At 35.7% G+C, this 17,142-nt stretch overlaps 3 protein-coding genes across 4 annotated transcripts; 1 reads left to right on the forward strand and 2 right to left on the reverse strand.

The window, feature by feature from the left end:
- The first annotated feature begins 213 nt into the window (after nt 1-213).
- Nucleotides 214-1,241, forward strand: LOC100259396 (RING-H2 finger protein ATL73-like). The gene has a single exon (XM_059737517.1). The coding sequence runs from the start codon at nt 364-366 to the stop codon at nt 1,015-1,017; it is 654 nt and encodes a 217-aa protein (XP_059593500.1). The 5' UTR covers nt 214-363; the 3' UTR covers nt 1,018-1,241.
- Nucleotides 1,242-2,240: 999 nt separating this feature from the next.
- On the reverse strand, nt 2,241-6,793 carry LOC100245839 (choline-phosphate cytidylyltransferase 1). Of its 2 annotated transcripts, XM_003631199.3 has the most exons (8): nt 6,612-6,793; nt 5,884-5,997; nt 5,405-5,500; nt 4,761-4,803; nt 4,063-4,218; nt 3,876-3,956; nt 2,839-2,949; nt 2,241-2,693 (listed from the first exon to the last, which is right to left on the reverse strand). In XM_003631199.3, the coding sequence occupies exons 1-8, from the start codon at nt 6,716-6,718 to the stop codon at nt 2,532-2,534; spliced, it is 870 nt and encodes a 289-aa protein (XP_003631247.1). In that variant the 5' UTR covers nt 6,719-6,793; the 3' UTR covers nt 2,241-2,531. The 2 variants fall into 2 exon arrangements, with proteins under 2 accessions (XP_003631247.1, XP_003631248.1); XM_003631200.3 differs by lacking the exon at nt 4,063-4,218 and having other exon boundaries at nt 6,612-6,782.
- Nucleotides 6,794-9,417: 2,624 nt separating this feature from the next.
- LOC100254274 (organelle RRM domain-containing protein 6, chloroplastic) lies at nt 9,418-13,222 on the reverse strand. Its single transcript, XM_002274947.5, has 4 exons — nt 12,958-13,222; nt 10,144-10,212; nt 9,911-10,017; nt 9,418-9,827 (listed from the first exon to the last, which is right to left on the reverse strand). The coding sequence occupies exons 1-4, from the start codon at nt 13,085-13,087 to the stop codon at nt 9,711-9,713; spliced, it is 423 nt and encodes a 140-aa protein (XP_002274983.1). The 5' UTR covers nt 13,088-13,222; the 3' UTR covers nt 9,418-9,710.
- Between the last annotated feature and the right edge of the window lie 3,920 nt (nt 13,223-17,142).

Consider the following 17,142-nt stretch of genomic DNA (forward strand, 5'->3'; position numbering starts at 1 on the left):
TCCCAACTAAGAAGAAATTTTGGTAGCTAATGAGATAATATTCTCATCCTCATTCTCTTTTATAGGTTTGGTATCGTTATTAATTTGAGTGCTGTGGCTTGAAGTCAAACTTGTGAAGTGCCTGGTACCATGGATGGTGGGAGAGTTCTCCTTTACCTTATCACAAAAGGTAGGCACTAGTTGATGAATAAGCAATTGCAGTGGATAAATTCTTTGAGAGAGCGAGGGTGAGAGTGTGTGTGTGAGAGAGAGAGAGAGCGAGAAAGAGAGAGAAAGAACCCTTTCTCATTCTCTTTCTCTACCTCTTTTAAGCGCATAAAAAAAAGGGATGGAGGACAGTGGATTATCAAGTAAGCATATCCCATGACACCATTTTCCCATCATCTTACCGCAACTCTGCACTCATACTTGTTGGTCTTTTCCTTGTGTGTACTATGTCTCCCCTTGAGTGCCTTCTCCGTCTCTGTCTTCTTACTCACCTTTCCTTCTTTGTTGATCACTTCTCAGCTCAGTGCTTCCCATGCCATGTCTGAGGCTCTACCTCCATCCCCAACTCCCAGCTCCACCCCACCTCCTCTGCAGCCCCATGAAGCAGCTACTCTGGACTTCAACCTTGTGGTGATAGTAGCAGCCATGGTATGCTTCTTGGTCTGCGCTTTAGGCCTCAACTCTACCCTCCAATGTGTGGTCCGCTGCACACGCCTTGCACTCACTGAGCCAGTCCAGTGGGCCGCTTCACGTAGACTGAACTCAGGCTTAAAGAAGAAGGACATGGTAGCTCTGCCAACCTCAACTTACTCCAATTCTGGCTCACCATCAAGGTCTTCAGGCTGTGTTATTTGCTTGGCAGACTTTTCAGATGGGGAGAAGATAAGGGTGCTTCCTAAATGCAACCATTGGTTCCATGTCCTCTGCATTGACAAGTGGCTGCTCGCTCACTCCTCCTGCCCTACTTGCCGGAATCAACTCAAGTCCAATGACTCTCTGCCCTCTTTAGAAACTCTCATAACCTTGTAAACGTTCAGTCAAAGTAGTATTTTCCTCTGTTGCATGGTCTTGTCAACTTTGAGTAATTATTTAGTACTGTTTTCCCTCTGTTTACCTCTCTTTTTCTTCTCATTCTTTCGCTATGTAGTTAATTGTAGAGACTCCCACTGCCCTGTGACTCTTCAACTTTCAGTATGTAATCCTTTAATTTCCTTTCATGCAAGTGAATTAAGCTGCTGTTTCAGAGGAGTAAACACTTATCATTCAGTTTCTTTTCTTACAGCTTTAGAAATTTTGCTCTCCCCTCAGAAGCTGGGTCTTGTACAATTAATTGCTGTCAAAAAACAGCATTTTTCCATTGATAAAGAAAAAGTGTAGAACTTGGGGATTTCAAAGTTCTGTTTTTCTTTTTTGATTGAGCTAGGAGTTTGAAGAAACACATGATAACACTTTTTGCCTTGTGCTTGCTTAAGGTGAAGCCACTACGACTCCAAGTCTGTGGAGGGTAGTAAAAGAATTTATCGGATGGCAGCCTTTGGGCAACAAGACCTGGAAGTTTGATTAACCCCAACTCAAAAACTTCAATTCCTCACGGTTCGAAAATCTTTGTTGAATTTCGGAGAAGCTCATGAAGAACTCTGTTGGGACACGTGACAATCTCCATGGTGTGACTATTATCCAAGTATTGCCCCCAATGACAACACGTCCCTGATCCCCATTGCCCTAGATTTCAAATGGGTTACTCATTATCTGATCTATCATCCATTATGTGTTTAGATGAAGTGTTGGTGCTTGGTGGGAGACCAAAATTTGCTTTTAGATTGGACGTGTTTTGTTTGAGGTGGGTGTCCATATCCACAAGCATGCCAGTGTTGGAATATTAGTGATGGGGTCTCTGTAACTTTACTGATATGATTGCAGAACTCTTCACTTTCTTTTGCATAAATATATGCTAATCCTTGGACCCTAAGCACTACCATCCTTGCCTGCAAACTGCCTTTTTTGTTTTTGTTTTTTTTTTTGTAGACCTTGGTGGCATCTCCAATCAATCATTCCATAAAAGTTACCATTATAGCTGAATAATCCCTGAAAACACTTGACAATATAAGAGATTTAGCAATATAAAATGAAAAGAGTGCTGATCAGGAAGGCAAGCAAAACCAAAGGGATCAGATGGTCGAATGGCCTCAAAGACATCAGAGAGTGAAAAATATAGTGTTCTAGGGTTAACAAATTGAAACATAACATCTATGTTTGACAAAGTAAATCTGATCAACCTCCATTGACACACAGCGGCTGGGCTGGTTTTTTTAATTTTCCATAAACATCTTTCACTAAACATGATTCAACCGGCAAGTTCCTATCTTGGACAATAACAGGAGAATACATTATTTATTGTATAAAGAAGTCAGAACTCAAACTTCAAGCTGTGTTTTTTTTTTGCAAACTAAGTCAACACCCTATCTCTGCAATACTAAACTCTATTGATTGTGCACCTAAATTATTTTTATATTAAGACCATGAACAAGTATTAGAGCCCAAGCTTATTTTTCATCTTCATTCTCGTAGTATTCTTCTTCTTCGGTGCTGTCATCATAGAAGTAATCATCATTGTCGTCGTCATCATCATCCTCTTTGTCATATAGGAGCCCTCTTAACTGCTGCCTCTTTAGTTGCTCCTGAATTCTATCTCTAATGGCCGTTCCCTGAATAAAAGCACAAAAATGTATGATCAAATGCAAAAAACCACAATCTATGAATGTGGAAGTCAAAGGACACCAGTTCACAGAAGCACCTATGTTTTGAGTGTGCATGTGTGTGTGTGAGAGAGAGAGAGAGAGAAGAGCTCACCATTTTGTGGCAACTTTCTTCAAACATCTCAAGAAATCCAGCAACAAATCGATCAGCATTCTCCACCCATTCATTTCTATGCATACCAGCAGTTTTGGCTACTATTTGTATCTGAAACATTCACAGCCGAGAAACATACCCATGAAGTTTCCATAGGCCATCACTTAATTTAACTACCAGCTGGTTGTCATATTCTGAATCAGGAACTAATGAGTGATAGCATTGCAACTTTTGGTTAGCAATTCAATAATATGCCATTTAGGTGCAGAAGAAATACTTAACTAGAAATATTACTTATTTCAAGTTGATTATGTGCCACATTACCATCAAAAGGAAATATCCATTCGGGGAAGGACCATAGGGCCTTCCTGGTACATAATTAAATGTGAAATATGATGCCACATGAACATAATAGAACCCAAAGAGTTCATCATCATTGAAAATTTTTTGAATTGGGCTCTTACTTGAATTGAACAAAGTAATAAATAATTTGAGAAGCTCCATATTTCTTGAAAAAAGTGACTATATTTCAGCCATCAACTTCCATTAGGCAAGTACAAGCAAACCAAATGCAGAAAGAAAAAATTTTAAGTTTACTAAATTGATTACTTCACAAGTACAATTTATTGGGGAAAGTCCATTAATCTTCATGTTAGGGAACTTTTGGAAGGGGCATTTCTTAAACCCATGAATAGAGGCTGGTCAGCACAAAATTTTGATGGTGAATACAGATGATCATCAAGCCCCTGTAAGCTGTGAAGTTTTAATCTCATGAATTCTTTTCAGACAGGTGCCAAAATAAATTTCATGAGCATGGGACTTTAAAATGAAGCTTATAGGGCACACAATATAGTCTCTGATGAAGCATGATTAGGGTTTGACTCCTGTGAGGACCATGACTACAAATCAAATATTACCATCAAGGGTGTAAAGTTAAGATATCATATTTGATGTACTAAGAAGACAGAGATAATGATATATTTTTATAAAAATCCATGATGTAAGTTCAAGTTCTTTTGGTATGAAAACAAACATACCTTTTCTCCCACTTTTTCTTGATGCTTCTTCACTTTCTCGTGCAGCTTTTTTAATCCCATGTTCACCCTCAGCCTCTTTTCCTGATAAAAGAGACAAAATCAGAGTCGAGCAAATAAGAAGTCAAACAGGATCTCGAATAATGTTTAAAAGGAATAAATTATGAGGATCAAATATGAAAAACCATGCCTTCACATAGCTAACACCAAGATCCTTTCTTGTATATCCACGGTCCAAGTTACGCATCACATACTGGTTATAATCTTTAACAATCCTCATTATTATATCTGATGTAGAGATCCCATCTGTACGTTTTGTTTCCTTAAACTTTCCAATGGACTTAACCTGAGATAGAGATTTATGTGGCATACATCTTAAATTAAAACCAATGATGCTCTACGGTAGGAAATTATTTGCAGTCCAGAAAAAACATATCCACAAAATTTTGTAGCTCAAACAGAATATTCTGCATAAGATAGCAGAAGGAAAAGACAAAATACCAAATTTGTCACATCCAAGGGAAGTTGGACATAGCACCAATTGGTGATAAGATGAGAGAAAACCAGATGAGATGTGGGGTAATGCACCATGAAGAGGGGTCCTGTCATCACTAATCGAAAGGGACTTATATGGATCAAGTTGCAAGCCAAAAGGAAGTAGCACTGAAGTGGGGTAGTAAAGACAAAATGGCCTGTTATTTAATGAAATATATGGCTCCAATTAGAAAGTGGAACTTGATTTACATTCCCACCCACGAGGATGGGAAAATACTTTATCAAGTTTGGTCAAGACATATTCATAAAGACTAACTAAAGGTAAGTTTTAAAAAAAAATTCCAAGTTGTATTAAAAGCATTTATACAAAATTAGGGTGTCATTCCAACTTACAAATTCATAGACATCTTTTCCAGCTCCACTTGCATCAGCATAACTGAAATTTTAGAGTAGATAAGAGCAATTAACATATTTAAGAATACACTCAAGTTGACACAAAATAAAATAATTCCATAGGAAAGAAAAATTGGGTACTTGGAAACTACATAGGAAAAACAAATTTTCTATCTACAAAATTTGTGTGCATAAGTTCAATACGTAACAGGCAGATGGAATCATCTCTGAAACGGCCAAGAATCTGATAGAAAACGACAAGATGGAAATCAGGTTTTTAAGCCAATTATAAAATGTCATAATTTTAAACAAGTTTTAAGGAATACAGATAAAGTCATTGGAGATGCAAACAAGAGAAACTGAATTCCTTTGTTTTTTCCTATTTCTGATAGGAACAAGATAAATTTACTCCGAAGCTATGAACTGCAAAGTCTAAATATGATTTCATATAGTTTCCAAAAATGCCTTTAGCAGTGACTTTATTCTGATCATACCTATGTACTGACATTGGCGGAAGTCCTTTTTTCCTAAAATTACAATTCCAAACAAAAGAGAACCAAGGAGAAATTTCCAACATTTGAACATCCTATAAGATCTTACTACAAATCAATTGAAAGTAGTTTATTTGGGCTGATTAACCTTACGGAAGAGAGTCGTGTGCGACATAATCAATCTCATGTTTGTCAATGAACTCTTGTGTGAGCACCCATGGTGCATCAGGAATAACCTCATCGACCCACCTGCATCAAATAGATAACCATTCAGTGCATTCCAAATAAGAAATTCAAAGTAATTTATTATATGCACTCACGAAGCAAATTGTAACGTTCAAAAGTTTTACCAACAAATCAAAAGCACCTATTACCATTTCCGCTGAGTTACTCAGCGACAGATACGGAACAAAAATTGCAACTGAAGACTTCATTAATTTCACATGGTCCGTCAGTTCTAACTAAATTTCAAAACAAACTACCAACATCATCCCAAAAATGCCTTTTCCCTATCAATTGCCACATAATCTTTTAATTTTTTCAATAGAAAATATTTTTTTTCCCAGCTAATACAGCACAACTGCAGAATTCTTCATAAACCAGAACACAGACTTATATACACATAAACCAACCTGCAATGGCGAAGAGATTCATAGCGCTCAGAGCCGGTCATAACAGTTTTGCCCTTGTATTTGTGAGTGACTTCATCATTGCAGCAACCAACAAGCAGATATGTGTTTGGAAACCTATATTTCATGCATCCAGAATAAATTGATAAACTCAATAAAATCAAATCACAGACAATTCCATAACCATAAAACCCCAAAAAGAATAAAGAAAACAAAAACCTGTTTGGCTGCTTTCTAGATATATTAATGAAGATCTTAGGACAATATCATCACCTCATCTCAAAACGCATAGTCTCACAAAGAATGGAAAAAAAAATCAACAAAAAGAGCAAAATGGCATACAAAAAGGCTACAACATATTCATGGGAAAGAAAAACGACACCCATGAATTATCACATGATCTATATCAATCTCTAGTTCTCTTCACATAGTTAGCATTTAGAGGCGAATTTTCTTTCTAGGGTTTTTTCTCCAAAACATATAAAATTGCAAACTTCCTAGTCCTTTCCCAATTAACACCCTTGCTCAAAACTCCACCAAGATAACGTACAATCACTCAATTTCAAGGCAAACAGAGCCTAGAATCACGCCACATGTTGTTCCTCTTTCTAGGTTTATGAAGAAACAAGTCATACATACATGAATTCCGAAAAAAAATGGAACTAGAAAAAGAAATTACAAAAGAAAATTTAAATTAAAAATAAAAAAATAAAAAAATAAGGGAGAGTCACAGTTTCTTGGCTTGCTCAAGAGAGCGGGCATGGCCGAAATGGAAGAGATCGTATATGCCATCAGCATACACACGAACCGGTTTTCCGTTCTCCTCACTCTTCGCCATTTTCTCCCCCTCTGAAAGCTGCTTCCTTTTCTCCTATGGTTCCCGCAGCGCGCACAGGGACGAGAAAAATGATTAACCTGTTTTGTACGGGCAGGGCGGGGCACCTACATGCCACGTGGCTAAAAATGACTTTCGTATGACTTGGCATTACATGCCACGTGGCTAAAAAAATCTCACCATCACATTTAGATTAATTACTTCTCAAATCACACTCATGCTTTTTTTTTTTTTCTTTTTCTTTTTTATAAGTTTGATAAAGAATTCCTAAATAAAAAATGTATTAAAAAAATTAACTGAAAGAAATAATTTAATACGGAAATAATAATAATATTACTTTTTATAAAATTATTTCCTATTTAGTGAATTGGACGGGCACGGCCCAAAGATTTGATTTGGACGGGCTGAATTGAATTGGACCACATTGGGAGGAAAAATCATTTTTAAATTCAAAATAATAGGTCAACTTCCAACAAGTGGGGTTAAATAGCTTACAAAATTTCATCATCCTATAGATGACTACTTCAAATTTTGGAAAATATTTTTTAAAAATAAATCAGCCAAAAATATTTAAGATGAAAAATGTAAAAGAATTGGACTTTTCAATTTAAATAAGACATTTGAAGATCTAGAGAAAGTAAAATTTGAACAAAAGAAAAGTAATTAGGATTGTTGGTCTAAAATATCTAAAAATTTAATAAAATATAAGTTTTAAATTAAATTAATTTTGATACGAGATATTATAAATATAAGTTTCAACAAATTTAATAATTAAAATAAAATTAGTCAAAAAATTACGAAACAAATATTTTGGAGAAATTTTTGAATTTTAAAATAATTTGATTTTTTTATTTAAATGCTTTTAAAATCGTTTTAATAAGTTTAAAAATGTTTATTTTTAAATAAATAAATATAAATTGAGACATTTTAAAATTATTTAAAAAAGTAACAAATTTTAAAATATATAAAAATAATTTACTAATTTTAAATTTATTTTTTAATTTTTCAATTTTTTTCCCAAAATTTTGGGAACCAAACGTAATGGATGATCAAGAATTGTGATCATATTTTATTCTGTTTGCTATTTATATTTTAATTTATTTTTTCATTTTTCGATGAATTGTGGAGAAAGACTGATCTGATAGATTTCAACATTCAAGAAAATTGGTGAAGAAAGAGACATATGGCGTTGGAAAAAGGAACAATCATGAAGTGTCTCCATTCTTTATCTGTCTTGAAAATATCAATTCCCATGACCCTTTAAGTCTCGCATCTTTGAAATTTTGGGTCTTGGGCCACTTTCACCTCATATCTTGAAAACAATTTTTAAAAATAAATTTTACAAACAAAATTTTCCCTTTTAAAAGACATTTGCAATTAAAGTAAATTCTCAAAAAAAATATTTTATTTTAAAATTTATCAAACATGTTCTAAAACTTCAAAAATCATTTTCAAAAACCGTTTTCATATAAGTTTTTATTTTAAAAAACATTTGAAATTGTTTATAGGAAATCGCCTTATTTTTAAAATAAATTATTAAAAAATGATTTTATTTTAAAATTCATCAAATATGTTATACAAAATTTTAAATTATTTTTAAATAAATTTTAAAAATATGTTTGGTAACTATTTTTAAATAAGGGAAAAAAATAGAATATCCGTTTTGCAATCAAAAAATATTTTTTTATTTTCTTTATAATTTTTGAGATAATATTTTTTAATTATTTTTATTTATTTTTTAAAAATTATTTTAAAAAATAATTATACAAACAATATATATTGATGATTAAATATATATTAAAAAATAAAAAAATTATTTTAAAAATATTAAAAATTGATTAAAAATATTTTAGATTTTCAATTATACTTTTATTTTTTGTAAGAACAATTTTTAAAAACTATCATCAACCCATAACTATTTTTAAAAATGGTTGGTCTAAATTTTTCTCCATTTTCTTCAACCAAATAGGGATGAAAAAAAAATAATTTGAAATAAATAAAATAATAAATGTGTCGGCAATAATTTTATCCAACTTCACTTAAATAATAATTTGATTATTTTAGAATATTAATTTCATGCATTTAATTTAAAATAAAATTAATAATACGCAGGTTTCTTGAATTGCGGTCAGTCGATAAGAAAATGGGTCTTACCATTCATTATTCCGCACGCTTACCTTTTTGAAGGCGCCCACATTTTTCGAGGAAAACGACGTCCCTTGGCTGCAACTGCCGACAGCGCGCGTCTGAAAGTTTTCTCACTCCAAAACGACATCGTTTTAACTACTGATTTCGATTTTCAAACTTTCCGGTGAAAATATCAATGGTTGGCTCAATTTTACCTAATATCGATTGTAATTTTAAAAAAAAATTAAAAAGATGAAAAAATTTAATTAAAAAATATTAAAATTTTGTATAAAACCTTACTAAATAATAAAATATTAATAATATACAATGCATCAACATTTTAATTTCTTTTCACAACATGTTAGGAATAGAAATATTATTTAAAATTTTCTTTTTTATGGATGGTTCTTGAAAAATTCCAGAAAAAATATAAACGGATAAAACAAAAAATAAATATAGAAAATATAGAAAAATAGAATTTAAAATTTAAAAATTATTTTATATGTTTCTGTCAACTCATTTTATTTATTTATTTCATTTTTATATTAATATTTAATAATTTAATAATATACAAATTTCTAACTAAATTTAATTTGATTTTCTTTCATATTTTTTCAAGATAAACCAAAATGTAAGAAAATCAAGCCTTTGATCCAAAAGAAGTGGTGATGGGCTGTGCCTCAAGCTTGGAATTTGAGCAATTTGAAACATGGGCATGCAAAAAATTGATTTGGTTTGGAGGAATCCTTTCAGCTCAGCACCTTGCAGGTAGGAATGTAGTAGTACTGGTATTTACACGCCAAGCTTCTCTCTTTGATGAGGATGAAGGAATCCACTGCAAATGGAAGTATCTTTGCTGCATACCCAGTCACTCTCTCGTCTCGTCTTCCTTCTTGCTGGGTGGTCCGCAGGTTCTAGGGTATCTACCAAAATCATTTTTCCCAGGTTTTGCGAGTTCCACGCAGACCACCCTGCCATCCAAATACTGATACAGAAAATAAGATAAGCCTTGGGAAGAAAGTAAATGCATGTGGGGAGGAAAACCAAAGGAAAATGAGAAGGTTGAACCTTGTGATCCATATTTTCTAGGGCAAGCATGGCATGATCTTGAGAGGTATATTGGATGAATGCGTAGCCTCTTGGCCTCTTTGCAGCTTTGTCTTTGACAACGTCAACTGCCAGAGAATCAAAGATGGTACAAGCAGTTAAAAAGACGAGCAAGGTCTGAATTGAATGTAGAAACCTAATTTATTCAGTAAGGCCTTTGATGGATGATGGGCAAATCAACACAGGATGTGTACCTTCAACTATCTGGCCGAATTTTGAGAACTCCTCCTGCAGACTACTTTTGCTGGTAGCATATGATAAATCTGCAGCTCAATATGCACGAATTTAGTAATTAGTAAACTCTAAGATGAAAATTCTATATGGTTTTGAAATGATAGGCATTTGAGCAATCAATGGAAATTGAATCAGTTCTTCATGTTTTACAAGGCATTTGTAGCCACTTAGTTTCCAGAATCAATCAACAAAGTCCAAGATTTTTCCACCATTTTTAATGGCTATGTAAAACACAATAAACTGATCCAGTTTCTATACCAGGCATCTGCTAATATAATGAAGCAATTAGGGATGAGATGTACTGCAACGAATGTGTCCTGATGGAAGATGACACCTTATCTTACATTCTGATTCTAAATGCAACCAAGAGAACACTAAGTTCATTCACACAAACAAATGGTTCCCATATGCTCACTCATCATGGATGGTCATTTGTGCATATTTTATCTTACGTCTTACAGTGCTAAGAACAGTTTTTCCCTTTCTGCTCTAGGAGAAGCCAAACATAGTTCTGGAAGTGGTCTTTTTTTCTCTTCATCTTCTAGTTTCTTCTTTCCACCTCCTTCCATCTCTCTTGACTTCCTGAGCATCACAATCTTTTTGGAAACTGAGATCCTGAGCAAGGCCGCTCTGATCAGCTATCAATTGACCTTGAGATCCTTTTGATAATTTCCCAACTGCTGCCTAGATTAGTTGAGTTACCGAATTTGCTAGGAAGTCAGCATCCGGATTAGTTTACCCATAAGAACGAGAAAATGTCAGAGTTTCTGTATTATAACTCCTATGGGTTCCTAGTAATAATGTAAAATGCAAGGAATTGTCCGAGACTGGCATAAAAGCCTCTTTCATCACTGAACAAACCAGTTCCCAACCAGACTCACTGGCTACAATGAGGCCATTTCTTAGGGAAGAACTTCCATAAGCTAATGACAAAGCCTTTCCAACCCACAGAGTGAGCCCAAATGTGCAGTCCAGTTCATTCTCTAATGACAAAGCTACTTCCTTTTTCCATCAGAAACAAACCAATCACTTTTATTAATTGGCAAGGATCAAGAAGGATAAGGCATCCTTCCAGAATATCCAAAATCTGATTAAAACAAGAAGAAAAGCTCCAAAAAGAGATGTAAAACAATCTGCAGAGTAGAGGAAGATTATGAACGAAGCTACTTCTTCTATCCCTACTAAAGAAACCACCAGTTTAGTTGATTACATGGCTTAGAAGACAACATCCACCTTATGCTTATAAATTTTCCTTCTGATTAATGTTTCATTCCTACCATCCTCAAAGTTATTACAATCACTCTCTGTTGCCCGAACAGTTCTTTCTATAATTAAGGAGCAAAATACTTCTTGCCTTGAAAAATTACACCATTCCATATGTACCTGATTGTCAAAAAACGATCTAGTTTTTTAATCAAAATAAAATTTTGCTATTAGCTGCTGTGAAGATTGTTGGTTTAAACAACCCCACCAAATTGCAATCAAACTAAGCAGAGAGTTGTAATTGCCACAATCAAGATCCTCATACAAGACCCACCAAGAAGGATTTTAGAGGGGAAACACAGTCCTGTTAGCAACCAGAGATTTTATCTTCCTGCTCCATACCTCCCTCCTTGCAATGCTGAAGCACTTTTACTTCTTCGGCTTGGCCAAAGCAAATGGATTTAGTAAAGTAACTTTCAGAAAGCTTCTCTGCAAGCAGGCTCTTGTCATACTTATCCAATATTTTTCCACAAGATGATTTGGGAGGAGTCAGAGTCCCACCCCTCCTTCCAAGTCCACCTTTCTACCTCCTCCCAGTATTTGCTACTCACCACCCTCAGCCACAAATGAACCCTCTTGGTCGTGTATCTCTGCAACCAGTTGCCTAGAAGAGCCTGGCCGAGAATCCTCAGCCACCTAATGCCTAATCAACATCTTGCTTAGGCTTGTAACCCTACCCCAAACCAATCACCCTCTAAATTTTCTAGAGTCTTTTCTCTACCAGGGCCAGAATTGTAAACAAAAACCAATTCTCATGATATCCCATTTCTAACAAAAATTTAAACAAATCATATTTATAGTTTTCATCTTAGTCTTGCACTCCGGCTTAGCTCAAAACATCTAAATTGTAAATCCTCTCTTCACAATTCATTTGAAATTAAACCTTAAGTTTTATCAACTAGACTCATAACATCACATGCCTAGTAAGCTCATCCAAAACCAACACATAAAGAGAAGAATTAAGGACTCCGCACAAATCCTTAATGTATTGTTTTTGTAAATGGACGATCACTTATCACTCTTTTCAATTTTCCAGGGCTAATTATTGCACCATCATCCATTTCCTTAATCAAATGTATTTGAATGACACTCCTTTATTTCCTAAAACCCGCCATATTGTCTCCACAAAGAATCCATCGTACGCTTTTTATAATGAAAATTTGAATAACCATGATGGGTTCAAGCAGGGATTCAATTTAGTGTTATAAAAACTAAGCTCTAGTCTCTCTTCTTTTTTTTTTTCTTATGTTTTCAGGGGAACCAAACAGTCCCAGAAGATAATTACAAAAAGAATTGGAGGAAAACCCAGATAAAAGAGAACCAAACTTCCCAAAATTTTACCATAACAACAACAATCAAACAACTCCCACTTCATATTGTGCATTGAGAACCGATTCCAAACAAGCCCAGATCAGAAAATTTACAAAAATAAAAATAAAAATTGCATATAATATATCCATAAATCCATGAATAATAGATAGAAGTTTAAGAAATCAGAGAAATGAATTTACTTGTAACCATGATCCTGCTTGCAAGAGGATGATCGAAAAGAGATGCTCTAAGATTGAAAGCTTTCTTGTTCCAAGAGATTGTGAGAGATGGGTTGCTGTGGACTGAAACACAGTGTTGATGCCATGACATCTTCCCTGAGAGACTTTCCTCCTCGAAGCCGTCGGTTCGGTTTGTTTCAAAACGCACCGTTTTTGAGGTCTGCTGTTTTCAATTTAACCCTAATTTAAATTTAAAGGTTTATCGTCTCTCCAAAATGTGCATTTTTTATCATCAAATTAATACCCTCAATAAAGGAATTAAGCGAAGTTAATAAATAATTTAATCATATGATAATTAAGGGTGATAATTTTGATACAATGAGACTTAAAAATAATATGAATTTTAGCTAAGGTGTCATTGATTTAATTATATTTGGTTCCCGAAAAATATGAATTTAGAAAATGATTTAGTTAAGGTGTCGATTAAGTGATCAATCAAGCCCCATTCCATCGTAGGTTTAAAATTTTGCCAAGAAAAATTCACCATGTGGGATATGGGAAAAAAATTGTACCTATTAATCCTTGAATTAGTATATTTACCATATGCTTGGGCCTTTAACACATCCAACTGCATCCCTTCTGACTACTACTCCTTTCTCCTTTGCAAGACTGCAGTGTTCCGTTGTACATTGATTCATCAAAGTTGACGGAAAGCATGCTTAACATGGGCCTCTCTTAACAACCCATTAAGTGAATGCTGGGCTGAGTTCACCACGATTCGCACCATTTTAACATTAGTTTCATATTTAGTTGTAATATGAAAATTTTTACTTGATTCTCGAAAAGTATTAAGAAAAGAAAAAAAAACATACTAAAAGAAATTAGTTTCTTATTTTTGGATTTACCATGAAAAATATGAAAGAAAATAATATTTAATATGAAAGAAATTCAAATATAATTCAAATTAATAAGAAAATAATATATTTTTAAATTATTTCATATTTATAAAATAGAGTTAAATCAGTTTAAACTAGTATATAAAAATAATTTATTAATTTTAAATTTTTTTTTCACTTAACTTTCCTTCTAATTTCTCTTTCTATTTCTTTTCCCTTATATGTAATTAAAATTAATTAAAAATTTATATATTTTCAAGTGAAATAAGTTTAAAGTAATATTGTAGACCCCCTCGGGTGGAGGGACCTCTCTTTTTGGTTTATTATTTTTTCTCTCTTCTTCCTCGCTTCCTCTTACCACCCCAACATTGAGCCGCATTAGGTAGCTAGATAGGACTAAAAAATAAAGAAAGATAGGCGATGAGGAGTTGTATTTAAGTGAGTTGTTCCTTGGGTAGCAAAGAGGAGGACGGAAAGTGAAAAAGAGTTGCTGATGGAGGAGTTGTCCCAGGCGGCCATAACAGTTGATGGGTGACTTGTTTCAAAAAAGAGGGTCATAGCCGTTTGAGAAGGGAAGACAATGGAGCAAAATGGCGACTCCACTGGGGAAGTACAAGAGGGTCAAGCTTGAACTTAAGATGAAGTAAGTGTGGCGTTTAATTAGTCGATCAATAGGTACCTATCTCTCTTTGTGCCTCTGTTTGTCTGACTGTTGATTGCATATTGAGAGCTCTTGATGCCATTATCCTTGATGTATGGTTAGTTATTGTGTCTGTTTGGGATACTGACATGTTGATTGTATTGATTGATTATCTTGTCTGTCTTAGCATAGTGACTTTAACTTTGTCATGATTGTTCTACTCACCTCGCATGTATAGACTCATTGTTGTACATTTTTCGACTTGATGTGTTGATTCATCGACTTGTACATTACCTTGATTATCTTTGAGCATGTTGTCTTTGTCACTATTCATTTTAATTATCATAGCTTGTATGTGAACATGAGTGATATATTTGTACCCTGCTTGACTGCCTGTTGCATGACTATCATTTTTCTGTGTGATTGTATGTCACGTGTCTGTGTGGGTCGTACACCTATCCTCTTTACCTCCAATCCTCTGGTTTTCGGTCATTTTTTTCAATTTCGACTCTCGCTTTTGCAAGTGTGAGACCTTGTGTGTACTTGTTTATCTGACCGAGCCAGATGTTAGAAGTAGGGTCTAACAACGGGCCATATCGATGTTTGGGAGCATTGTGGAGGAGACCGACACATTAGTGTTGATTGGAATCCGATCATTGAAGACCTGTATAGCCCGAAGCTAGGTTTCATGGATATTTATACGACCAATATGTTCCATCTTTATGTTTTAACTTCATAGGGTTTTTGAATGCACCCACACCGCTCACTATGCACTCTAGTTGACCACTTAATGTTGAGAGTTTTGAGAGATTTCACTATAGGAAACCCCCTGGGATGTCGAGGTGGTGCATGCATGGAGATGATGATCACCTTGCATGGAAGCGCCCCGTCTTTTTAGAAGCGTGCAGAGGGTTGCGTACCGTTGGAGGGTACGATCGCTTCTGGTCGGGATCTTTTAAAGTCCACCCCTTTTCTCTTTAGAGTCACCTTGACCTTGTAGGTTGAACCTTAAATATTTCAATCAGGATTTCTTTTCTTAACACGTGGGTGCATCCATGGGCCTTCAGAGCCGGTTCGGTAGTGATAAGTTTATTTACTTTCGTAGTAATCTCTTATATACCTGCTCAGGATTGGATATCAGTTTGATTGCTTCTGGGTTACCTTTCAACATATTTGATAGACATTCCTTATGGAGTTTCCTTTACCTCGTATCTTATCTGGTATTTTCGCTGTTGTAGGAGTATTGATACGTTCGGTCTGGGTTCGACTTATTGGATCAGAGTTGGGGGCAGATTGATCAGAACGTTAGACCAGTCAAACCAGAGATCAGATCAAAGGGATGGATTCAAAAATAGTTACAGTTGACCAGTTTGCTATGGTCATGGCTTCGATTCAGGAGGCTATAGCTAGCCTCAGCCGAATGATAGATGGGCAGCAGGTCTCGCCTCAGGATGGAGCCCAGTATGACCCTACAGTGCCACCACCTCCTCCACCCAGTCAGTCAGCACCGCAAGCTATACCTTTCACACTACATAGTCAGACCGAGGTTGCTCCGCCTTCTGTCACTGTGCCTACTCCGACCTCAGAGGACCCACATGCTCGTATGGATAGGCTTGAGCAAAGGTTGAGGTAGTTGAGGACTTCAGACAGAGCTGTTACTTGGGAGGATTTTGATGGAGCACTAGTGGCCAGTTTATCGACCAAGTTTAGGATGCCAAAGATCGAGCGATACATAGGAATTGGATGCCCCCACATCCATTTGAGGCTTTACAGTACGATCATGAGGGCTCATGGATTGGACGAGGCTAAGACAATTATGATTTTTCCCATGTCCCTGAGTGGTGCAGCTCAGCGTTGGTTTGCTTCATTGGATGTATCACACCGTCGGACTTGGGATGATCTAGCCCAAGAGTTCTTGAGACAGCATGCATTTAATACTGTCATTGACGTATCAAGGAAGAAGTTAAAGGCGTTGAGACAAAGGCCAGAGGAGTCGGTCACCTCATTTATCCCCCGCTGGAGAAAGAAGATTTCGCAGGTCATTGATAGACCATCTGAGATGGATCAAATTAGCATGATTATGAGGAGTTTGCAGCCTCAATTTGCTCGGCACTTGATGGGATTTCCACATACAGATTTTGGATCTTTGATATAGGCCTTGTACAATATAGAAAAGGGCATAGCTAGAGGATTATGGTCTGAGTCTTCTCTTTCTGATTCGAATGGGAAGAAGCCCTTAGGAGGACAAAGATCGGGAGATGTCAGTGCTATCAGTTCGATAGGGTTGAGACCTCCTAGATGTTATCAGACAGTTAGGCAGATTTCTGGACTCTACTACCCACTATCACCTTATGTGCAGTATAGACCACGAGCACTTTCACTGTCATATGATCAGACCTACGTGCCTCCTGCATTGGCACTGCCTCACCACACCGCACAAGGCATAAAGAGGCCTTTTGTCTCATATTCTGCCACAACACAACCATGCTATGTAGCACAATTTGTTGTGAGACCTACGACATCTTATCCCAAGCCCAGAGCTCAGCAGACCTCTGCTCCTTTTGCTTTGAGGACGCAGAGACAGTTTTCACAGTTAGGCATGTCGTTGAGCCAGGCTCTTCGGAAGCTTACAGAGACTGGATTATTGACGGCTCTCACTCCCAGACCACC

Source organism: Vitis vinifera, chromosome 1, assembly GCF_030704535.1.
Source record: "Vitis vinifera cultivar Pinot Noir 40024 chromosome 1, ASM3070453v1".
NCBI lineage: Eukaryota > Viridiplantae > Streptophyta > Magnoliopsida > Vitales > Vitaceae > Vitis > Vitis vinifera.